This window comes from Paralichthys olivaceus, chromosome 20 (genome assembly GCF_024713975.1).
Source record: "Paralichthys olivaceus isolate ysfri-2021 chromosome 20, ASM2471397v2, whole genome shotgun sequence".
Lineage (NCBI taxonomy): Eukaryota > Metazoa > Chordata > Actinopteri > Pleuronectiformes > Paralichthyidae > Paralichthys > Paralichthys olivaceus.
Window position 1 is genome coordinate 823393 of NC_091112.1, and position 23828 is coordinate 847220.

Here is a 23828-nt window from a genome sequence, read left to right on the forward strand (position 1 = left end):
GGTTTAGGTTGAAAACACAAGCATCCGTGTATTTTCTCTCTGCAAACTCCCATCGCTTAAAACAACTGAACTCTGACTTGAAAAGATTTGAATAAAAACAGTCGGGCTCAGAGCAGACCCCTGAGGGACACCGCGGCTGAGCCAAGAGCTGACGTCGATCAGCATGATGATGTCACATGATCAGGGACGTCATGAAGAAGTAAGAAAATGACGTCATCTCTGCAAACTAAAGAAATGATGACATGAGCTGAAGCTCTTAGATTGAAAAATATTTAATTTAGGCTCATACAGTAAGAATGACGTCATCGTGGCGTCTCGATGAGGTCATGGAATGACGTCACAGCAGCGGTTCCCTCCTGTACTGGAACTTGTTTCCAAGTATAACAGTAAAAAGTTTAATGGCTCCTCCCCTCTACGTTTGACGATACATCGTCACAGATCGTTCGTCACCGAAACATAACGTTATCATGGTGTTGTGGTGTAAATGACGTCATAACATTGTGACGGTGTGAACAGCTGTGTGGTCACGGTTCTGTCAGTTACTTTGTTGCTAAGCAACCAGTGTCGAACGTGCTACGTCAGCGCCCGCACCCTCTGACGCTGGAAGTGACGTCACGTTACGTGACGGCGGAAGAGCCCAGCAGCTTGTCTCCAGCTGAGCTAACGGCTAACAGCTAACAGCTAACGGCCGGTTCTCCCTCTCTCGGGTCCCCGCAGTGTTCGCTGACCGCGGCGGGTCTGAGGTGAACCCCGGGCGGCGGCGGATCGGAGCCTGTGTCGGTCCTCGCATGGAGGCTGAGCGACATTAAAGAGGAGGAGAAGAAGGAGAAGCAGCAACAGGAGGTTGAGCTGGCGGACATGGCGGCGACCAGATAAACACCAGGAGAAGCGACACCGAGGAGGAGCGGCGGCCGCTGCGGGAGGACGGTGACTTATTTCGGATGTTACATGGATAACCGGGGCTCCCCGGGACTGTAGCCGCCCCGACTCAAGCCGCATGGCGTCTACTCAAGCCCGGATAGGCCAGCAGGCCTTAGCGGTGCTGGACGTGGCTCTGCGAGTTCCCTGTATCTTTATTATCGACGCCATTTTTAACTCTTACTACGACCCTGGTTCGGGATGGGCCGGGGCGACGGGGAAGGTGCTGGTCCGAGTCACGGGTGAGTGTTTAAGAGGCTGAACTCTGTCAACACCAGGCGGTGAACGGGCAGCTGCCCGCCGGCCGCTGACGCTGCCTCAGCCCGGCGGAGCTCCGGCACCTGTCACACCGACTAAAGCCGACTGATCCCCCGGCAGTAGCCTCTCTACGGACCGGTCTGACACGGTCTCTGGCTGGGTGTCCTCCTCCGCCTTCAGTCGATGTAAAGTCGCTGAATTAAACCGAGCTATCCGCTGACACGGGTCACAGGTGACGTGTCGGAGTCCAGGGCGTCCTCAGAGGTCCGCGGCGGGCAGAGGACACCTGTGTGTCGGTCAAACTCCTGCTCTGCGTCCCGCTGTCACCCAGAGCTGGTTCTGTGTCCAAACCATGGACTCTGTCAGACGATTAATCATTAATTAAGACTGTTGACCTATCAGAAGATAATCTGCTGGTCACTCGGTGCTGGATTGATTATTTGTCTCTGTATACAGAGAAGTACTGATATATTCATAGTGAAGTGGGTATTTTGGGGGGATTTGTACTTTAAATGAGAACTGAAGTTACATTCAGATGTTTTTATGAGTGAACAGATTTGATCAACACTGTCCCAAAGATGACAAATCAAAAAGTCTTCAAATCGATTGAGTTTAACTTTCACACAAGACTCAGAAAAATCAAATGTTCCAAGTTCGAACTGCTGCATGTTTTCAATTTCAGTTGTGGTGGATTAATATTCTGTCAGTGGATTTATAGATTAATCACAAGACTTCATGAGACACACTCAGAGACACTCGTCCTCTGGATATGTCTGATTTTTCTCATCGAGATCCGTTGAAAATGTCAATAAACATCAAGATAAACTAACGATCCAGTTGTGATGCTGAAAAACAAACAGACAAATGAGAACTCACCCTGATGAGTGGAGATAACGACCACACCTTGACATCCCCGGCCTAAAACTCATATCAACTCTATTCAGGTTTTAAATATTATTGTCACTAAATATTGTGTTAAAAAACTCACAACAGACACACACGGTGCCGCTTTACCTCCGATTCATTAAGACTCAGGAATTTAATCTGTTGTACATCATCTTTGTGATTATTCATCTTATTCATTATGATCGTGACACATACAAGCTTTGCTTTCTGTGCAGCATGAAACTCTTTCACTTTTCTTTTCCAAACAAGTCTTTCACAGTTCATTGGAACTCAACAGTTTTTATTCTCCTCACAAAGAATGAAACAGTCGAAGCTTCTCTGCGGAGAGTTCGCTCCTTTGCAGAAAACACTAGACAGATAAACAACAAGCAGGTTACCTAACGTTTGTACAGTTTGTGGACCTTTGAGCGGCTCAGGCGCTTTGGAAAGACAAGGAGGCCAAATAAGGTGCTTTTTAAGTCGGCCAGCCAACCACTGAGTCTTATTTGCCCTCAACCCACTTCCCTTCATGTTTAGTCGCGGCACAGAAACCAAGTATAACAGCAACCGCTTTAAAAACACTTTCAGTCTCAAAGTACGCTGATTTAATGAACAAAGCTGATGCCGTGTTTACATTACCCTTGAGCAAAGCTTCTCAGTTAGAGGTTAGCACTGAGGTCACAGGTCAACGTGACAGTGTGCACAAGGGATATGGAAACTACAAATCAAACTTTAACTCCGTCTCCTCTTCGCTTTGTTTGGCCTTTTACAGTTGAACCATAATATTTAATTTATTGTTGAATGATTTAAAATGAAAAAAATGCAACCAAATATATATATATATATATATATATATCGTATAAATGTTAATGTGTAATATGTAAACATATCACAAACACATCTTTTCTGCACGGTTCATTGTTCATCAGCAGATTTTTATCAGCCAACAAATAAAATCAGCCGTTTGTTTTTCAGGATTAAAACATTAAACCAGTCATCCAGTAAAATGCTGTTTTCCTATTTCGACATCCACACTCACTAATGCCCTGCGCACCTGTTGATTATGTTTTTGTCTACAGGCCTTGAAATGCATGAATCAACTTTACTCATTAGAAAACACTCACAGAACTTCAATTTATCCCCTTCGTCTAAAAGCTTAAACAAATGCGTGATTAAAACAAAAGTATAGAATGTGATGCTGCTCGTCTGCAGCCGGTCGGTCGCTCAAGTTGCTGCTGTAAACATGCTAGTCTTTGTTGTCGTGCCACATTAGACGGATTTACGAGCCACGGTCAGTGATTGTGTTTGTTTTCTGAAAGGTTACATCAGTTGTTAGTTTTGCTAATTGTGCGTCTGTCTGTTGTGTCTCAGGCGTCCTCGTCTCCAGCGTGGTGCTGCTGCTCTCTCAGAAAGCCTTGTTCAAGTTCTACACACTTTTCTTTGCCGTTCTCCTCGGCATGGCGGCGGTCCTCATCAACTACTACGCCACTTCCCACATAGACTTCTACAGCGCCTACTACAAAGCGGCCCTTGGGTTCAGGTTGCTGCCCAGAAACGGCCCGACGCTGTGGCTGGGAATGGCCGCTGTCCAGCTCGTGCTCGGCGTGGGCTACGTGTTCCTGCTCAACCTCCAGTCAGTATTTGCCGCGCTGGTGGTGCTGGACATCATGATCCCTCTGTGGGGTCTGATGATCGAGCTGCCGGCAGACGTGAGACAGCTGGTGGCCGTGTTCTCGGGCCTGGCGTTGGCCCTCAACACAGCTGTGTGCCTCGCCATGAGGCTGAAATGGTTCTACTACTCATGTCGGTACGTCTACCTGCTCGTGCGGCACATGTACAGGATCTACGGACTTCAGCTGCTGCTCGAGGACACGTGGAAGAGGATCAGGTTCCCTGATGTGCTGCGGGTGTTCTGGCTGACCCGGGTCACTGCCCAGGCGCTGATCCTGGTCTACGTGGTGCAGGCCGTGAGGAGGGAGAGCGGTGATGCTACAGGAGGTGCCACAGACGGGGGCTCAGACTCACAGGTAGGATCGTACTTATCAGCTCGTCTGCATGTCTTTAAAAAACATGGAATATATTGTTTCCTTGTCTCTTAGTAGCTTTATTGTTTTGAATGTGGTTGTAAGATGATGATGCAGGAGGTCATGTCTGTGTTAGCTGCTTGATAGACAGTTCATCATGTTGAGTCTCTGCACTTCCTGAAAGTTCCTGAGATGCTCTGGAGGTTCTTTATCTGAGAACGCAAATGTCCAAGTCAGTTGCTCTGGAACTTTTCCTGCAGCCTCCTAGAAAAATGTCAGGGTCGGTGAGGGAGTAGACGCAACGTATATTGATGTGCATCGCTGTTTTCAGGGTTACCTGCTGAGCTGGGACGTGTTCTGGGATCTGACGAGTAACCTGATCATCTCCGGCTGCGACTCCACACTCACCGTGCTGGGGATGAGCGCCGTCATCTCCTCCGTCGCGCACTACCTCGGCCTCAGCATCCTGGCCTTCATAGGTAAGTCGGCATGTTTGTTTCGCATATGTGTACAAATACACTGGCTGTAAAAATGTGTCTGAAGTCCAGTGTTGTGTCTCCTCAGGTTCGACGGAGGAGGAGGACAAGCGTTTAGGCTTCGTGGCTCCTGTTCTGTTCTTCATCCTGGCTCTGCAGACCGGCCTCAGCAGCCTGGACCCAGAGGAACGTCTGGTGCGTCTCTGCAGCTCCACAGTTATTCACAGATTGTACTCAAGTCTATTTGTAACTAATCACATGAATCATTTTAGAACATAATAATAAACTCTGCCCCATGTTTTCTTCAAGTGTCTCTTTCAAATAGCAGAAACTCGGTAAATGAGAACCATCTGTCCACAGGTTCGTCTGAGCCGGAACATGTGCCTTCTGCTGACGGCCATCCTACACTTCATCCACGGCATGACCGACCCCGTCCTGATGTCCCTCAGCGCCTCCCACGTCTCCTCGTTTCGCCGCCACTTCCCTGTCCTGCTGGTGTCCCTGGCACTATTTGTGCTCCCCGTGGCGCTCAGCTACACCCTCTGGCACCACTACGCCCTCAACACCTGGCTGTTCGCCGTCACCGCCTTCTGCGTGGAGCTCTGCCTCAAGGTGAGGAAGAATCTGCTGCTGAGTTAATAACGACACGCTCTGATACAGTACTTCCTGTGTGGTTACCTCCTGTTTCTCAATCTGTAAACTCTAAAATCTGTTTCTCAGAATCGGTTTTGATGATCGTGTCTCGTTGATTTCTGTGAATAGTTCAGAAACAGTGAAGAATGTTTTTCCGTGGCTTATTTGACCAGTTTTCTGTCCCAGTGTTATTTTTTTTACGAGGGATTTTAATTTCAATATCACCGCAGTAAACATTCACTGTTATTTCAGGTTTGATAAAAATCGAGATGCTGTTCATTTCTGAAAACAATGATGGTTCCGTGAATATTTAATTCAGCAGACGGCAGGAGCATTGATTCGTAGGAGGAGTCATGTAAGTCGTTTCTCTCCCTCCAGGTCGTTGTGTCGCTGACGGTCTACAGCCTCTTCATGGTCGATGGCTTCTCTAACGTCCTCTGGGAGAAGCTGGATGACTACGTCTACTACGTGCGCTCCACAGGCAACATCATCGAGTTCCTGTTCGGCGTCATTATGTTCGGAAACGGGGCCTACACCATGATGTTCGAGTCGGGCAGCAAGATCCGCGCCTGCATGATGTGCCTGCACGCCTACTTCAACATCTACCTGCAGGCCAAGAACGGCTGGAAGACCTTCATCAACCGCCGGACGGCCGTCAAGAAGATTAACTCCCTGCCGGAGATTCGTGGGGATCAGCTGAGGGACATCGATGACGTGTGCGCCATCTGTTACCAGGAGTTCGCCACCTCGGCCCGCATCACGCCCTGCCACCACTATTTCCACGCGCTGTGCCTGAGGAAGTGGCTCTACATCCAGGACACGTGCCCAATGTGCCACCAGAGAGTTTACGTTGAAGACGAGAGCCGGGACAGAGCCGCCTTCTCTAACAACAATGGGAACTACGCAGCGCCGCAGGACGCTGCTGCCGCTGCCCCACCGGCTCCGGGGGAAAACCAGCACGGACAGCTGCCCGCAGAGCTGCCGGCCGAGGGAGCGGCAGCCGGCGCGCAGGCCGCAGGAGCAGCGGGGGAGCTCAACAATGAGCTGCTGGAGGACAACGACAGCATAGAGTACGACGAAGACGAGTGGGGGACTCAAAATGGCAGCATGCCGATAGAAGAAGACTATATCAATGACGACACTGACTCCACCGAGGACTGAGAAGATCTATAGAAAACAAATGTCTTTATTATATTTAAGTTAAAAAATAATTATAAAACATCTTAATTACTTCTGGGAGATGTCAGGGATGTCACGTCTTTTTTTTTTCTTGTTAGTTTCTTTTCATTTGATTTTGGGTTTAACTCTATAAGGGCTCGTGGAAACTGCTGCTCATGTTCGGCGTGTGCATGTGTGTGCTTACGTGTGTGTGTGTGAGTGGACGTGTGAGTGTGTTGGGGCTGCATGAATTCATAATGTTGTTCATCTCTCTTACTTTATTCCAGAAGAGATCCTGATAAGAATCGTCTGTTCACATTTTATCTCTCGATGCCTCAAACCTGACGCTCATCAGCAAATCTAAATACCAGATTTTCTGCTCTCTGAGAATCTGCACGACACGAATCTACCGGTGACATCACCACTTTGTTAAGACGTCTGTCGCTCGTGCAGCCCTGATGTTAATTTGTGTGTGATGGGAAGAATTTGTGTCATTGTGTGTGTGTGCGCCTGCCGACGTATAATGTGCTTAGACGATGTCTTAAAGATGCAGTTCTTGTTTCCTTGCAGTGTGTTTTTGGGGAAACGCTGCAGTGTTTTAGTTCATTAACGACAAAACTGTGGAGCGACTTAACAAATTCAAGCTGCCGGACGTGAGTCTGTAGAAAAAAAACAGATTTTAAGGAGGAAAAAGTGATTTTTGGTTTTTTAGCTTCGATTTAAAACCTTCTCAGACGTGAGAAACACCTGCTCAACATTTTTGTCTTTAACGAACTCCAGGAGAATATTTGTGAACTTGTTCGGAGAGCGAGTGAAGCGGTTTTCTATCAGCTCTGCACCAACCAGAGAGAAAAGCTGAGGTGTGTCAGACTAAAAGGTGACTTGCTACTGTAATCACTGAGATACCTCTATCATTACTACTGGTCCCTTGTGTGACCTTGCTTACATTTGTGTACGTTATTGTACATGTAATAAAAGAAAACACGTGCACACTTCCTCCCATAGAATAAGAGAAACATTTTTAAATGAAACTTTGCACATTCTAGAAATTGCTGTTGGAGCTGGTTTGGAGATGTAGTGGAAGAAACAAGACATGGTGTAATCTCAAAAAAGAAAAGTATTGGGTGAAATGATAAATTCTTCCTCATTAAATTTAAATGTCACAAAAAAATACGACGTAGAAGTTGGTGCCGGTTGTTTTGACGGAACTGAGTTTAAAGGAGACACATGTGGTCGAGGGAGCTGCACAGGAAAACACTGAGGGTCCTGAAACGTCTCGTCAGTTGAACGACTGCTCTATTGTGATGTCACATGACACATTGGCGTTAGTGCCCGGTCACACAGATGTTTACTTGTAATCTGTGCAAACAAGGGGGCGAATAAAACATTCTCTTTCTGCGGCGAAGCAAATCAGCAGCTTCAAGTTCATCTCTGGGGATCTTTGATCCGCACTATTCGTCTGACACCACGCGGCTAATCTGGCACGCCCCCTAATACTCAGCCGAGACCAACGTAGCTGTTAAAGAGACCGGAGCTAAAACCAAGCGTTTGAGACAGAGGCTGTAAAGAGGAGCTGCAGCGATGGACAGTCTGAGGACACTGATGTGTTTTCTGAACATTAGAGCGTGAGATCTTTAAAATGATCAACCTGAAGACGAGCAGATTGTCTCCTTTAAAGACTTGTTCCTTTCAAATGGAAAAAAGTATTATAATTACTTTTGTGTCTGTCGTTGGCCATTTTGTCTGAGCAGTTTTATCCAGTAAATGCACTTTTCTTTTTGTTTCTAATCACTGGCACAGACACGTCGGCAAACAGACGCTCAAACTGTGTTTCTAGTCTCAGGGTCCTGCTGCAGGGGTGGAAGAGGTCTTTCAATTTGTGTAAACATTTCAAGCCTCGGGAGAAAAAAAAAGAATGAAGGAGCTGCAGGAAAGTTTGGACAAGTTCAGATCTTTTCTTGCTGTAGTAAACCTACAGCTGCTTCGTTTCATACAGTTTATACTTGTTGAAAAGTTGAGCTACAGCAGCAGACGTCCCATAAACACTGATCCAAAAAAACTACTGGCTCGAAACTTAATTTTTCCTTGTTCTCCTCAGCGACCGCAGGTCAAGCACAAACTCTGAGTATTAACACTGTTTAGACTTCCACAGCCTGAACGTCTTAAAGGTTTGACTGCAAACCCGTGTTCATTACTGTTGTAATTACTGGCCGCAGACAATAAGCTGTAAGGAAAGCATCATGTTTAATGAGGAAGACACGGAATCTGAAGATGATGATGATGATGATTAGAAAGCTGTGCTTTTTGACGTGTCAGCGATGAAGGATTATTTGGTGGATTGTTCTGAAAGCTTTTTAAAAAGGTAAAAAGTGTTGATTTTGCCTTTTGTTTTAAAAGGAGATTTATGTAAATAAAATCATCTTTGATAATGAGTTTGGACTGAATCTTAAAACTCACTGAAACCAACTTTAAATGATTCTTTACAACAGTGAATATAAATCCAGAGCAGAACTACTCCCCTTAAACTAGACAGACGTAGTCGAGTAGCTTCACCGGTAGATGGCGCCATTCTAACATTGTAGGATTGGTGTCAATTCAAAAAGATGTTTTCATTATTTAATAATTATCTGAAACTATGATTTGTGTTTTCTTTACCATGACACGAGCTTCATCTGCATCAGGAGCCGGTCGTTTACCACAGAGAGAGCCAGAAAAGACAATCCGCACACCCACGGAATATTCAACAATAGAATTCTTTACCCCTGAGAGCTTTTCATCTGTACAAGTACAACTACGTGTACAACTACAGGACAACGATCCACGACAGAGTATAAAGAAATACACTGAATAGGCTATTTCCACATTAATGTATGTAATCCTACAAATAAATGTAGAACTACATAATTAAATAAATGAAGAAATGAATAAACAATTAACACACAGAAATAAATAAACGATGCAGAAATGAATATGGTACAAACATGGAAAGTCTTTGTCACACACCGAATATATCCCCCACATATTTATTAATGATGTATTTGTGTTTACTGATTGATATACATGTACTTGTTGTATTCCGTCCTTTATTAATGTATGTCGTCATGTATTTATAGTTACAGACACATTAGATTATTTCTAATTCTTTTAATAGTTCATTAAATCTAGAAATACGATAATTACTTCACTGCACACTGAATTAGTTTTTTTATTTTTTAATGTTTATTATTACGTCATCTTATGTCCCACTGATGGACTCGTGCTTTTTTCGTGAAATGTATGACCGGAAGCACAAGGTCTTATTTTGAAATCCCGCCGCCGGAAATGTCGCAGGTTTGATTCCGGCTTGACTCCGCTGTTCCATTGCTGCTCCGCTGAACTTGGGCAGAACCGAACTCCGGAGCCGAGCCTGTGACCGGAGCCTCCGGAGCAGGAGACGGTGTGAGGGCCGGAGACATGTCCGCCGGTTTAACTCCACTTTACCCGAGTTTGAAGCACCGACCCGCCGCTGTTCGTGCCGCCGAGCCCGGGTCCGCGTGAGGGACCGAGACACAAGTTGAACCGGAGACAAACAGGTTTAACGTTTCACGGTTTACTTTCACCGCCATGACCCAGCTGCGTCTCCTCCGAGCCGCCGGACTCCAGCTGCTGAAGCCGGCTCCGACTCCTCCGCTGCCCCGGGTGCTGCTGCCGCCGCCGCCGCCGGGGATAGGGCGACACGCGCCGGGCCGCCGCATGGGCACACACGGGAGGAGCGAGCCCGGGGAACCGCTGAACTCCCCGAAGAGAGCCAAGGAGTTCATCTACCGCCTCCAGCCGCCGGAGAGGACGTGTCTGCTGAGGGAGCTGCAGAGCTTCGAGTCCATGGCCATCGCTCAAGGTAAGAGACTGCGGGTCAAAGGTCACAGCTTCCACCTGACAGGTCACCTGAGAGGTCACCACCTGAGAGAGAGGTCACCTGACAGGTCCTGAGAGAGGAGGTCACCTGACAGGTCACCACCTGAGAGAGGTCACCTGACAGGTCCTGAGAGAGGAGGTCACCTGACAGGTCACCTGACAGGTCCTGAGAGAGGAGGTCACCTGACAGGTCACCTGACAGGTCACCACGTGAGAGAGGAGGTCACCTGACAGGTCCTGAGAGAGGAGGTCACCTGACAGGTCACCACCTGAGAGAGGAGGTCACCACCTGAGAGAGAGGTCACCTGACAGGTCACCTGACAGGTCACCACGTGAGAGAGGAGGTCACCACCTGAGAGAGGTCACCACCTCCGAGAGAGAGGTCACCTGACAGGTCACCTGACAGGTCACCACCTGAGAGAGGTCACCTGAGAGGTCCTGAGAGAGGAGGTCACCTGAGAGAGGTCACCACCTCCGAGAGAGAGGTCACCTGACAGGTCACCACGTGAGAGAGGAGGTCACCACCTGAGAGAGGTCACCTGACAGGTCACCTGACAGGTCCTGAGAGAGGAGGTCACCTGACAGGTCACCTGACAGGTCACCACCTGAGAGAGGTCACCTGACAGGTCACCACCTGAGAGAGGTCACCTGACAGGAGGTCCGTTCAAGCACAGTTGTGAATGGATCATGTGACTCATCCTTCAGGTATCTTACACCTGAGCAGATGACGTCACACCTGTTGTAGATGAAGTTGAACTGAATGGATGAGGCGTGTTTCTGTCCGACAGGTTTAAAGAGACTCTGAACTTTCAGCCGTAAATTAAATATTCATGATCAAACACATTTGTTACCTCATTTACATTAAATCTATGGGTTGAACTTGGCTCACAGCGCCACCTAGCGCTTCGCCTCGGACCTCGCAGCGCCAATGATCACGTAGAGTCAACAGTTTGGGACGCCGCTACGCCGTGACATTTATTTCTCTGTATTAAGAAGTGAACAGGCTCTGATCAAAGCTTGTGTTGTCATCGTCCTGGTTAGTTTGCGTGAAATGCCGCTGACGCGTTATTATGAACTGGCTTTGCTAACAACGGCTAGCTGGCTAACGTCAACACTGTTACATGCTCCTCTCAAGCTGAGCCGCTGGAACGCAGTTTTTTAAATTTGTATAATTTAATAATACAATTAACAAATCTCCCAGATGAATCTCAAATATATATATTTGTGTGTGTGTGTGTGTGTGTGTGTTCCTCTTTTGCAGCAGAGGTTATTTCTGTTTCTCTAAGGGAAGTTCATCGTCTCCACGTGAGTCAAACCCACGGTGACTCGTCCTCGGGCTGAAGTAGTGAAACCCAGCTGCTGAATCACGTGACGAGTGATGTGATTCCTCTGCAGTCGATTGTTCACAGTTGTAGAAACAGATTCGTGCGATGATATGAGGCTCGTGTGGTTTTGACAACCTGCAGCGCACCGACTCAGCTCGGCAGTTTCTCCACACGCTCAGTGTTTAATGGTGTTTTTACTGTCGTCCTCGTCTCTGGACCCCCCCCCCCCCCCCCTCTTTTTCCACTACGGTCAGACACTGAAACACAAACCCGCTGCCAACACACGAGACAGTCTCAGACTCGTGTTATGTGATCTGGTGTTTCAGCCTGCTTCTTTTTCTTACCCTGTTCGTTTAGCTATTTCTTCACTAAGTGTTATCTGTGTGTGAATGTAGTTTCAAGCAAAGTGACACTTTTATTGTTGCTATAGAATATTTCAGAGACAGGTTCTAATCTCCGCGTCCACGCCCAGGCGTTGGCTCACACTTCTTCAGAGAGACGGTTGTGCAAGAGGTCTTGTGTTGGAATGTGTCTTCCATAGCGGCTGCACCAGTAGAGAACGTTTTGAAAAGGATGGAAACCTACGAGTGCACGATTTTATGCTGTTTGGCTGTGAAGCCTGAAACAAAAGGTGCTTTCACTAAGACGAGAGTCATCTCCCAGTCGTCCTCCCGATGAGCTCACTGAGAGTCCACGGAGTTGAAAGGTCCCAGAACTGTGTTTACGCTGATTAATTAACCAGAGAGGAGCCAGAGACAGTTTGACCCAAACACTGAGTCACAGCGTAACTTCATATCCTCATTAACCGACTCACTTGAGTTATTTAGAGTCTTCACGCGGAGCAAAGTCCAGTTCTGTCGGGCTGTCTGCGAGGACGGTGACAACTTTCCGGATGTTCTGACGGCTCACGTGCACAGCAGGACTTCTCGTGGTGCTGCCGCTGGAGAGCGAGGGAAAGTACACGTCCGAGCTCCTTTGTGCTGCTAATAGGCTGTAAGAAAGTCCTCGGCTCGTTATGAAAGTGTGACGGGACAAATTCGACCATGACGGCCGCCGCAGCGTCAGTGATTCATGTGGAACGCCGTTTGGTGGCACAGCGTCACCTCTCTCTGCGCGGCATATTCATTAGTCTCCGTGCAGGGTCGAGTTTGTGTCTGAAAATCTTCACTAATAAGCAATTGTCTCCAGTCCAGATCACCCCCCCCCCCCCCCCCCTCCATTCCTCCCCATTACTTCTACCTCTAATGAGTTTAAAAGCCACAGAGACACCTCAGTGAGTTAACTGCAGAGAAACGTGTTCACCTCAGTGAGTCTGCCAGCGAGCTGAGCACCACGCTCATTAAAACATTAGAAACAAACCAGAGGCTCGGTGACGATGTGAAAAGTTGGAGAACGTCCCACGTGCTCCTGGATTAGTGTTATCGGTCGTGTCTCAATGGAACCGAGCCACACCACGGATGAGGCATCAGACTCACGACAGACAGTTCATAAAAACATCGCAGAATTGGAACCAGAAATATCTTTCTTTGTTCCCAGCAGCCTCTTCACCCACAACTCGACCTCCTCACCAGAGAGTCCAACACTCTTTACCTTGTAGTTAATTTAACTCTGCGATAAGTCGAGAAGATGAAGCAAGTGAAAGGAAAATCGTGATTCAGAGCCAGAGTCTGTGCAGCAGTGATTGTGCAGTGGAGCTGCGATGTGAGGTCGCACATTTGTGCTCCTGAGTCAGTGACAGCTGTCAGTCACGACGTCTCAGCCCGTTTTTATTTCATCAAACATATCTAATGGGAAACCTCAACAAACATGAGAACGATGAATAATACACACACACACACTCACACACACACACACAGGTTTCTCTTTGATGTGGCTTTTAAGATGAAAGGTGTTGAATTGTCGGTCGGAGCGTGAAAGTGGTTTTAAATGAGACGAGTTGGAAACGTCTCATACAGTATCAGCACTATACTCCCACTGTTTCCTTCTGCTGTGGCCTAATTTAATCCACATCGATATGTGTGTCTGTGATATTAATGATCATTCGGGTCTTTTTCTGTCTCAGCTGGACAAAGTGTCCCACTGAGGCCGGTTAGAAATGGACTCAAAGGAAAGTGTGAGTCCTCCGTTGTGTCCCTTTGACGGGACAGGACTCAAGCAGAGACTTGAATTCCTCTTCAACTGAAGCAGTTCTGGAGAAACTTCGGATCAAGACTCCAGATATTCATTCGTCATTAAAAATCCCGGTGGGTCGAGTCTCATTGACCATCGAGCTCAAACGGACGATTTATCACGATTCTCTGAGTCACCGGACCAAACCACCGTTATCGGGTTTTCAGATTGAAAATGTCATTCTGCAGGAACGGGATTCTTGAGCGCAGCAGCGTGCGGCTCGATAACGTCTCACACGTCAGCTGATGTTGCTGCAGCAGCAGAATGTGTTTATTGTTCATCTGCAGCGAACGTCACAGAACACGAATCTGTGAGCGTTGTCGTCGGTGACGCTTGAAATGTTCAAATCGGATCATTTCTTAGCTGATACTCAGCGTACGGAATATCATACATGTTAGAAACGGTGAACTTTACAGAGCCAAACCTTCTCTTCAGGCGAGTGTGACTCACTGTGTGTGAACCGCTTGTTGTTTGAGCGTCGACACTCGTCCCACTGAACTCTGAAGAATCTGAAGTGTGTGAGAAAAACTAATTAGCAGAGTAAACGTGCATGAATCCATGTGAACGAGAGATTTTAAATCTGAAGGAACGACCGGGTGATGGCTGCTAAAGGAGAGGAAGCTGTGTGTGTGTGTGTGTGTGTGTTCACCAGCAGCCTGACATCAACAGATGCTGCTTCATCTGTTGACGTCTAATTAGAAACATAAACACAGTCGGTGTACGTTAGATTTAATCACACGTTCTGTTCTATATCAGATATTCTAACAGCGACACACAACCACAACTCTCCACTAATCTCAGTCTCAATCTGCTGCCACCGACTCGTCGTGCGGTGACATTAATGTTTGTCTGCGTCACTCGGACCTATTTCTGGACTGGTGTTCCCAGGAGTCCTGAGTGTTTGTAGTTGTGCTGCAGTGAGAAATCAGAAAGGTTGGGAGTGAGTTATTCTCACAGTGTGGCCGGATATTTTCAACGGAGCATTTCAAATTAAAATTTCAACAAGACGAGTCAGTCAGCAGCTGCACGAGGTCCCACACCCAAACTGAAGAGTGTCTCTCTGATTCAGATGTGATGTGGTGGAGGTGTTACACAGTGGAGGGTTCGTCATACGCTCAGGGTCCATTGTTATATTTCGTTTTCACCCGTTCGTTGGTTTGTTTGTGAGCAACAATGCACAGAAACTACGGAACAGATTTGCGGCTCCCTCCAGAACCCTTTTATTTTTGTGACCTAACTGTTTTTACTTCCTGCTCTTCTCGTTGCTCCGAAAAGACAGAACCGATCGTTTTGAAAATCATTTTCTTCTTTATTTAATTGAAGAGACAGAATTTAGGGATCAAAGATTCTTGAACTGACCCGTCCTCATTAGTGGAGAAGAGGCCGATGTTTTAAAACCGCCGAGCGATGACTTGTTGAGGAACTCGACTGATTTACGAAGTCGAAGCTCGGTTAACGAGACAACTTCTGATGCTTTGTCTTCTCAGAGAACCTCGAGCCCTCGCCGCTGACCTCAGCTCAGATCAGATATGGTGAGAGATTCTATCTGTCACACACACACACACACACACACACACACACTTATCAGCCGATATTTGACTCTGTAGATAAAATGGGTCAATGAGGCACAAACACACTGTGATTAGTTCTGAATCTTCTTCATCAAAACGATCTCACAGCATTTAAACTAACAAGTTGATTTCCAAAACAATATGATTTACAAGTTGTTAGAAGATTTTCATTTGAAACCTTCATTTTTAATTCATTACAACAGAAAACAGCTCATAACCATCCAGCTGAAGTTTCTATCTGCTTAGTAAGTCATTTATTTCCACTCACCCTGTTCATTAATTCACTTTCTGCTCATTCACAGTTTTGTTCCACAACGCCATCCCCTTTGTTGGATTTGGTTTCCTCGATAACGCCATCATGATCGCAGCCGTAAGTCAAGATATTTACTCGTCTGAAGTGAATCTGATGTTTCCTTCTGATTCCAGCTCAGTTCTCTTGTTTTCTCCAGGGAACACAGATCGAGCTCTCCATCGGAGTCACTCTGGGCATCTCCACCATGGCGGGTAAGAACTCAAAGAGTGGACCGGGTCACTGAAATTAATATTTATCATCTTCAAACACCGAGAGATTCTTCAGCAATGACATGAATCATTTGTTGAAGCACTAAACTGAACAGGGATCTATCCCCGTGTAAAGAACACGCACTGAAAACACGTATCATCATTCCTCCTCCATGTTTTAACAGTCGTCAGCAGCCGAACGAATGTTTCTATAAATGTCTTTAATGGACGTCAGCGTGATTTCATTCATCAGTTTGTCCTGTAGATGCACAAACAATAAAGATCCCAACAAATCAAACCGGGACAGTTCCAATCTTTCCACTGACGTTAAACCTGCGGCAGCGCAGTGAATTTACTAGTTACATGTTCCTCCTGTGTTTCTTAAAGAGCTGACGGAGATGTTATCGCTTCCATTCAGGCAGGAAGTCACACACACACACACACACACACACACATACATGGAGTCTGAAAGCACCAGCCGTGATGTCAGCAGCTGCAGAAAAACCCTGAACTGTCTCTTTTAAAAACTTGTTTGCACGAGATCTCATTTATTTCAGCACATCCTGATGTCATCATGGCTGCTTTGCTTTATTACACTGTGAGACCATGAAGGCACCGGAGCCTGCGTCTCCATCCTCTCACTTCCAGATTATTCCGTTTCCATGGATACTTGGCTCCAATTCCTTCTGCAAAGTGCAAATCAGAGGCTGAAGTCGGGCTCCAGATCAGTGGCTTCCTTCTCCGTGCAGGCGCCGCTTTGTACTTGATTCATCGTCACCCAGCCTGCAGAGATGATTTTTATTTTACTGCTTCTTCAGCGTCACAGTCGCTGTCGCTGACTCGAGGCCAGATTGTTTCGCTCGTCAAGTTTTTTCTTCTGTGAGTGAAACTCCATCTGGAGTCTGAGCTCCTGCAGGAGAAGAGGGAGCGTCGTCCCTCTGAAGGCAGAACAAACGGCTCCTGAGCGCTCGTTACTGTGAACTCCCTCTCCACAGCTCCGTCTCTCAAAGCTGCAGATCTTTGCTGATGTCGTACATTAAGTGCAGTTGTCATGAAGCTGATTTCTGCCGACGGTAAAACCTCGAACAGGAACTCGCTGACTCGCAGCTCGGTGGTTTTCCTGGAGCGGCTCTCTGATGTGAGAAAACTTTCACACCTCGTTTTGTATTTCGCAGCTTTGATCCATTGTTTGGAGTTTTTGGTTTTTCAGAGACGCTCAGTATGTGGGACACAGTTCGTCCTGGAGGATCCTCACTCCAGGTTCTTTAACGTAGAGGTGTCGGGCAGAAGCTGTGAACTCACTGTACACGTCAAATATTAAATTAAATAAATATTCAATAATCCTCCACACACAGAGCTTTGGGTTCAATCCCAATATCAAAATATTGTGTTATTTGTACTGAACAATTGTTAATGGTTCCTAAGTTGTGACAACATGAAACGGAGCTCTGAGGTTTGTCTCCTGTGTTTCTGCAGCTGCAGCTCTGGGGAACCTGGTCTCAGACTTGGCGGGTCTCGGGTAAGAACCGTCTCTGAGGGTTCAGGGTGAACGTGTGAAGTCCACGAACAGCTCATGTCGTTTGTTTGTTGCAAAATAATGAACCGAGGTTTCTTTATCTGGATATTTCTCTTTTTTTGAATTCACCCTCCCAGACTTTTAACTTCTACCTGTACTGTAGTCTTGCAGGTTATGTGGAGTCTCTGGCCACCAAACTGGGGATGCAGGTTCCTGATATGACGCCCAAGCAGGCGGACATGTGGCAGACCAGACTCAGCTCGCACATGGTGAGACTTGATGTTTCATTTGTTCACTTTTTTTAGCTGTTTTCTAAAACAGACAAGAATCAAACCTTTTGACATTTCTGTGGAATGTTAAATATTTCCTGTTCCACAAGAATAAACAAGCAAAACCAAACCTCCCTGGTGTAAAAAGCTTTTGCTTTATTCTTATCATTCGAATCTCTTTGACCTCAGCTCAGAGAAAACTAAACAAGCCCGACCTGAACCTGACCCCGACCTGACCCCGACCTGAACCCGACCTGACCCCGACCTGATTTAGCATCTGTATTTTCTGTCACGTCTCAGCAGTGATTTGCTCGTTTCCTCAGCTCCTCGTCACCAACACATCTGGACCTGTAGTAAATGTGGTGGTTTGATTCTCTCGTCCTCCTCCTGCAGGGTAAAGCCATTGGCGTGTCCATTGGTTGCATTCTGGGGATGTTCCCGCTGTTTTTTCTGGATGACGAGAAGGAGAAGGAGAAAGAGAAGGAGAAAGACGCACAACCCTGCGGAGACGCCACGTCCTCCTAACGAGCCTCGACAGCTGCACCTACAAACTGGAAACTGCTGATGTCAACAAAGTATTTACAGTTTGATGTTTCTCCGGCTGCACTCACGCTGGAGGCAGTTTGGGAAAATCTGATGATGATGTTTAGTTTTTTGTGGTACCCATTTTCTGCCTCTCACTAAAATCCATTCTTCTTGACGGGGGAACAGTGACGTGGGTTTGATTCCATCATCGATTCTTCACATTCACGTCATCAGACCTCATGTTTTAACTCTGTGGCTCGGTGGTCCAGTGGGTCGAGATGAGGAATCGATGATGAGACACGCTCACCGGCTCCTGTCGACTTCTTCCTAAACATCAGCGTCAGAAACAAACTCGAGATACAAACCAACTGTTCCGACGGTTGAAACACTATTGAATGCTTTATTCATTTTTTAACTTCTTTTCTATTTGATTGTTGTTTTGTTTTTGATTTACACACTCGACGTCTCTGAAACACTATCTGGTCAATTTGGATCAAAAACACTGAAACTGAATCTTTAAAAGTAAAAACCAACAGGAACAGAATCGTCTGCTACCTCGAGAAATGCTTGAGTTGTTTTGCATGAAGAAGTGATGAAGCTCTACGATCCTCAGATTTAAATGTGTACGTGTGTTGAATAACGAAGGAGGCGTTTGGAAAGTTCTTTCTTTACACTCGTGTTTCAGTATCTGTGTTTTTCTGTCTTTTCATTTTCTCACACAGACACTTAGGTGCATTTCTTTTGAAGCTTGTTTTCTTGTGACTTGAAGCTCCAGATGTCGAATCACAACCGGGACTAAACGTCTCGTTATATTTACATCCTGTTATTATATTTAAATCCAAATCAAAGCTGTAACTAATGATTGCGTTGTTGACTGATATGCTGATAAAATTATGAATCGATCGGTTGTTGATTCTTTACAACCGAACTGAAATACAATCAACGATAATATAAAACAGTTTTTTATCAGTTTCTCTTGAACGTGATCAATCACTGAGACTTCGAACTCTCAGGCGCAGTTTCCTGTCGGCCAAATAAACGTGAAAATACATTTCATCGTTATCGAACAGCTGAAAAATACGTCTGACACGAGTTTACGATAATAAAATCTAGGACGGTGAAAGTTCTCGTGTGACCTAGACTTAAATCTAACCTTAGAAAATATCTTCACTTTTTAAATTGCAACAGGAATAAACGAGCCAATGACTGATGCTGAACAGTTCATTGAGGTTATTTCCTTCGCTGGTTCCAAATTGTAAAAAGATTCTGAATTATTTTCTTTGAACAAGTTTGAAAAGTTGCCGAAACTTTTTTTCTGGTTTGAAATCCTGTAAAATTTGGGACAGAGAGGAGACATGTTCGTCTGTCGGACCACAAACCTCTGGAACACGTGTGGCTGAATAACTCATTAATCAACAATATGCTGTTTGTTACCATGGAAACCTGAACTTGTATGTTTGTGCTTCATCTCATGTTTTCATTTCTTTTGCTCTTCATTGAGATATTTTGCACAGTTTCATCGTCTGAAGGCAAAATGAGAAAAATACTTTACAGTCAAAGTGTAAAGGGAGTGTTGTTGTGCTGCCCCCTTGTGGACAATGAAGCAGCCGCACTGACATGTTTGTAACAATCGCGTGTGATTAAAGTTTGTGTTTTATTTCATTATGTGACAATAAATCTGGGAGGATTCCCCTCTGGCTCTGCAGGTGGCGCTGTGTCTTTTCAGTCATCGCAGGGAGCCTTAGAGCTGTGAGGTCAGAGGTTCATCAGGTGCTTCTCACACACACACACACCTCAGTCAGCCTCTTCATCATCAGCTCGAGCTGAAGAAGACTTTGATGGTGTTGTTGTAGATCGTGTTCGCCAGCTCCAGCAGCTCCTCCCCCCTCGCCGCCGCCATCACCTCCAACACTTGTCTGCAGGAGACATTTCATTCGTTAACTCTGCAGTTCTAGCTCTTCCTGCCTCCTCCCACCCCACTGATTCTAGAATCAACAGCTTGTTCAAACTAAAACTCCGTCCACACGACATTTTCACTTTGTATGAGTTTGAATCCCCGTCCACACAGACTGACTCCTGCGTCACCGTGACGACACTCACATGATGTGACAGGGCTCGTTGCGGTCTTTCAGGCAGTGCCCCGCCTCCCATTTCTTCTTTGTGGGAAATGTAGTTTTGATGTGTTTGGAGCCTGCGTGGGTGTTTTTCACTCCGCACCACGGAGCATCTGAGGAGGAAACATGAACATCTATATATTTATTGATTGCACGTCATGATGCTGCTGAAGTTAAACATTTTCTCTTTTATTTCTTTACAAACGTGTTGGAGCTCCAGTAGAAAACTGATTTTATTCATTCACAGGGTGAAACGTTCTACTTTTACAGGCTGTTGACAGTAATTTATGATTTATTACGTGATAAAAAGTCACATTTTAGGATTTCTGCTGTGTTTGTAAATTAGTTTGTGAATTTAAACGTAAAACATCAGATCAACTCTGGAGTTTCAAACTTTTCTAATCACTTAAACGTCTCGATCACAACCGAGCGGCTGCAGCTCACCTGTTTCTATCATGAGCCTCTCGCTGGGAATCGACTTCATCGCTTCAATATTCGCCTCCGTTTTCAAAGAACTGAAAAATAGAATAATGTTCAATATGGTTCATGTTACATTAAAACTTCAGTGAACTGATATTTAAACTGCCACTGAACAAATTCTTCAAACTAACATCTTGAAATGAAAGAACCCGTCTTTGAGTATTTAACGTCTACTTTGATTTTAGATGCTCCATCTCCCATCTGCTAACATGGAGGAGATTTGGTTTAGGTCAGATCCAGTCTTCACGTTTAAAGATCCTCTCACCATCCATTTATTCCGATGTAAAGGTCCAGCTCAACGAGAGCAGCAGCGTCTTCGGCCGTCCCATCGAACGAGTGAACCTGGAGGAACCAAAATCACATTCAGTTTTCCATCTCTGAGATTTAACATCGTGAATAAAGAAGCAGCGTCCTCACCACTCCCCCGACACATCGGTCTCGATTTCTCTTCATGACGTCTGACAGAACAAGAACAGAGAAACAAATGTGAACAGTCACTCGTCTGTCGGAGGCTTAAATCCAAAGACTAAATCTTTTTGATAAGAGAAACTCTCGGGACGTTTTCTCTCCTGAGTCTGAAGCTTCATGTTTGTTCATAGTTTTAGTTTCACGTTGTAATTTAGGGACTGAAGAAGTTTCTCTAACAGACAGAAGAGACGGATGTACAAGAAGAGATGAGTCTTGACGGACACTCCCGCTCTGAGCTGCAGACAAAAACAGTCTGGACTGCGAATGTGTGCAGGGAGTTTGCAGTCAGTCAGTCGTCGTCTGTCTTCAGTCGTAGACGACGTCTCTGGGGGACGAACCTACCGATGAACTCCTGATGGGAGTTCCTGCAGTGGAGGAACATGGGCAGCTTGGTTTCCTCCGCCAGGTCAAACTGCTTCTCGAAGTATCTGCGACAGACGGACGACAAAACGTCGGGTTGAATCTTCGCTCTGAAGATTTGACGAAACTCTTGACTGAGTGAAAACTTACTTCAGCTGAGTTTCCTTTGGACAAAACTCCAACCTGTCAAAATCTGGACCAGAGAGCAGAGAGACACAACTGATGACAGCATCAACACATCAGTGCACAACAGAGGGTCACAGTTTTCATACTGCGTGTGTGTCTCTGTGTGTGTCTCTGTGTGTGTCTCCGTGTCCACACCCAGTCCACACTCTCCGACCGCCACCACCTTCCCTCTGCCTGCCGCCGCCAGCTCCCTCAGCCCCGACAGGTACTGGGATTCTCCGCTCTGCTCGAACTCGCCGCAGCGGGTGGGATGGCAGCCGACCGTGCAGCAGAACTCGTCTGCGAGAGGAAGGAGCGCGGTGAGCACACAGAAAAAGATTCTCGTCTCACGTTGTCCCTCGTGAGCGTCTGACGTCCTCACCTCTGCTCTCCGCTAACTTCAGGGCCTGTTTGCTGTCGTCCAGGTTTCCTCCTGTGATCATGAACTGGAGACAAATAATCAAATAAAGTGGTGCGACCAGACCGTCCCGTTTCTAAACACGTCCCTTCGTCCCAGAGAAACGAAGGCTTCCGACATGAGGTTCCTCCTCGGCCCAACACGTCCCAGAATTCATTGCACTTTGTTGACAAACTGTTTTTTAAAGAGGTAATGGCGCCGGCAGGCGACGAGACGTCTACGTGGCCCAAGAAGACACTGAGTTTAGACTCTAAGGTGTCTTGTCTTAATCGCCCCCTGGTGGCTGGCTGCAGTACAGGTCATAAAAGCTCCTCCATGTTAGCAGATGGGACACGGACCAAACAAGAAATAAATTAAAGATGGTTTCTGTTGTTTGAGGAAATTGTTTGTTTCTGATCAGTTTGGTTTTAATTAGTTATTTGACGATATATAAAAACAGGTTGAGACGTCCTGACCGAGGAGGACACACCTCGTCCATCTTTATTTACATTATTTAGAGAATATATATATATTTTGTGTTTGGATACTTCTCTTACCTTCTCCACTCCAACTTGGAGAGCTCTGTCGATGATCTGGTCGAAGTCATCTGTCAGAAAAACACAGCGGCACAAAGATTAACGTAGAACAAGAAGACAGACGGAGGAGAATGTCCTCACCGTGGTGTTTCTGTTTCCCTCTGTAGAGACCTCTGAACATGGGGTCAGTCAGGTTCACACCGATATCTGAGGAGGGACACGTCAACAAGGTGTCACTGATACAGAACCAGAGTCAGAAATACTTTATTATATCTCCTGAGCAAGCGATGAACAGCAGCTATACAGTACGAGTAAGGGCGAAGCAAAAAATGCAGCGTAATCAAAATAAATTATGATTATTATTATAAATAAACAAGAAGACAAGTAAAAAGTAAAAGATGAGCATAAGTAGAAATAAATCTGCAATTTGGATCAACATGTAAATTAAGTATAAACAGTTTACATGTTTAAGCTTATTTACAAGTTGTCATAATACAGTTTGAATAAAGTGATTCTGATACAGATCCAGGACATACACAGATCCAGATGTTCTATGTGATCAGTGACAAACCTCTGTTATGTTAACTGGTTATATTTTACAAAGCTAACTGGTTAGCTCCCGTGTTAACTGGTTAACTCTAATGCTAACTGGTTAGCTCCCGTGTTAACTGGTTACCCCCCGTGTTAACTGGTTAACTCTAATGCTAACTGGTTAACTCTAATGCTAACTGGTTAGCTCCCGTGTTAACAGGTTGAGTTAATCTGGATCTCACCGATGAACCTGAGCTCAGACATTTTGATTCTTCTCAACACACGTGCAGCTCTGACACATCCCATAATGCAACAGCACCGTAACCCCTGTAGCAGACAGCTTGGTCTTATAATACTGGTCCCAGTGTTTCACACTCTTTATAATACTGGTCCTCTTTATATACAGTCTATGGTTTCACATCGTCATTGATGGAGAATTAACGATAAATGCGATAACAACAATAACATCACGAATAAAAACACTTATTTGTTCTGGAGACAAAAACATTTGATGCCCACAAATTCTCCTCATTTTTGCATTTTATTGTTTTAATTAAAGCCTGATGAAAATTAAATCTCTACACCCAAAAGTTATTATTATATAGTTTAACTTTCTGATAGAAATAAAATTAAAAAAAACACAAATATACGAACA

The 23828-nt window shown here is 45.7% G+C and overlaps 3 protein-coding genes across 3 annotated transcripts; 2 read left to right on the forward strand and 1 right to left on the reverse strand.

Moving 5' to 3' along the window:
• The first annotated feature begins 566 nt into the window (after positions 1-566).
• rnf139 (ring finger protein 139) lies at positions 567-8784 on the forward strand. Its single transcript, XM_069516318.1, has 6 exons — positions 567-1160; positions 3433-4088; positions 4417-4564; positions 4650-4756; positions 4922-5173; positions 5573-8784. Exons 1-6 carry the CDS (start codon positions 998-1000, stop codon positions 6353-6355), a joined length of 2109 nt encoding a protein of 702 aa, XP_069372419.1. The 5' UTR covers positions 567-997; the 3' UTR covers positions 6356-8784.
• Positions 8785-9307: 523 nt separating this feature from the next.
• Positions 9308-19827, forward strand: tmem65 (transmembrane protein 65). The gene is made up of 7 exons (XM_069516343.1): positions 9308-10229; positions 15228-15272; positions 15614-15681; positions 15761-15815; positions 17289-17331; positions 17492-17597; positions 17991-19827. Exons 1-7 carry the CDS (start codon positions 9956-9958, stop codon positions 18120-18122), a joined length of 723 nt encoding a protein of 240 aa, XP_069372444.1. The 5' UTR covers positions 9308-9955; the 3' UTR covers positions 18123-19827.
• On the reverse strand, positions 19758-23528 carry tatdn1 (TatD DNase domain containing 1). Its single transcript, XM_020109147.2, has 12 exons — positions 23416-23528; positions 22784-22849; positions 22664-22713; positions 22092-22155; positions 21866-22009; positions 21695-21737; positions 21527-21612; positions 21134-21174; positions 20982-21058; positions 20681-20751; positions 20223-20349; positions 19758-20038 (listed from the first exon to the last, which is right to left on the reverse strand). Exons 1-12 carry the CDS (start codon positions 23477-23479, stop codon positions 19936-19938), a joined length of 936 nt encoding a protein of 311 aa, XP_019964706.2. The 5' UTR covers positions 23480-23528; the 3' UTR covers positions 19758-19935.
• Positions 23529-23828: the final 300 nt, after the last annotated feature.

Bases quoted from the DNA above. Each gene is read 5' to 3' on its own strand.
- rnf139 (XM_069516318.1), top strand. From the start codon at position 998: ATGGCGTCTACTCAAGCCCGGATAGGCCAGCAGGCCTTAGCGGTGCTG. The intron at 1,161-3,432 runs GTGAGTGTTTAA...GTTGTGTCTCAG, and splicing joins GGTGCTGGTCCGAGTCACGG to GCGTCCTCGTCTCCAGCGTG. The intron at 4,089-4,416 runs GTAGGATCGTAC...CGCTGTTTTCAG, and splicing joins ACGGGGGCTCAGACTCACAG to GGTTACCTGCTGAGCTGGGA.
- tmem65 (XM_069516343.1), top strand. From the start codon at position 9,956: ATGACCCAGCTGCGTCTCCTCCGAGCCGCCGGACTCCAGCTGCTGAAG. The intron at 10,230-15,227 runs GTAAGAGACTGC...TTGTCTTCTCAG, and splicing joins GTCCATGGCCATCGCTCAAG to AGAACCTCGAGCCCTCGCCG. The intron at 15,682-15,760 runs GTAAGTCAAGAT...TGTTTTCTCCAG, and splicing joins ACGCCATCATGATCGCAGCC to GGAACACAGATCGAGCTCTC.
- tatdn1 (XM_020109147.2), bottom strand. From the start codon at position 23,479: ATGGGATGTGTCAGAGCTGCACGTGTGTTGAGAAGAATCAAAATGTCT. The intron at 21,613-21,694 runs GTAAGTTTTCAC...CGTCTGTCGCAG, and splicing joins CCAAAGGAAACTCAGCTGAA to ATACTTCGAGAAGCAGTTTG. The intron at 21,175-21,526 runs GTAGGTTCGTCC...TTGTTCTGTCAG, and splicing joins CTCCCATCAGGAGTTCATCG to ACGTCATGAAGAGAAATCGA.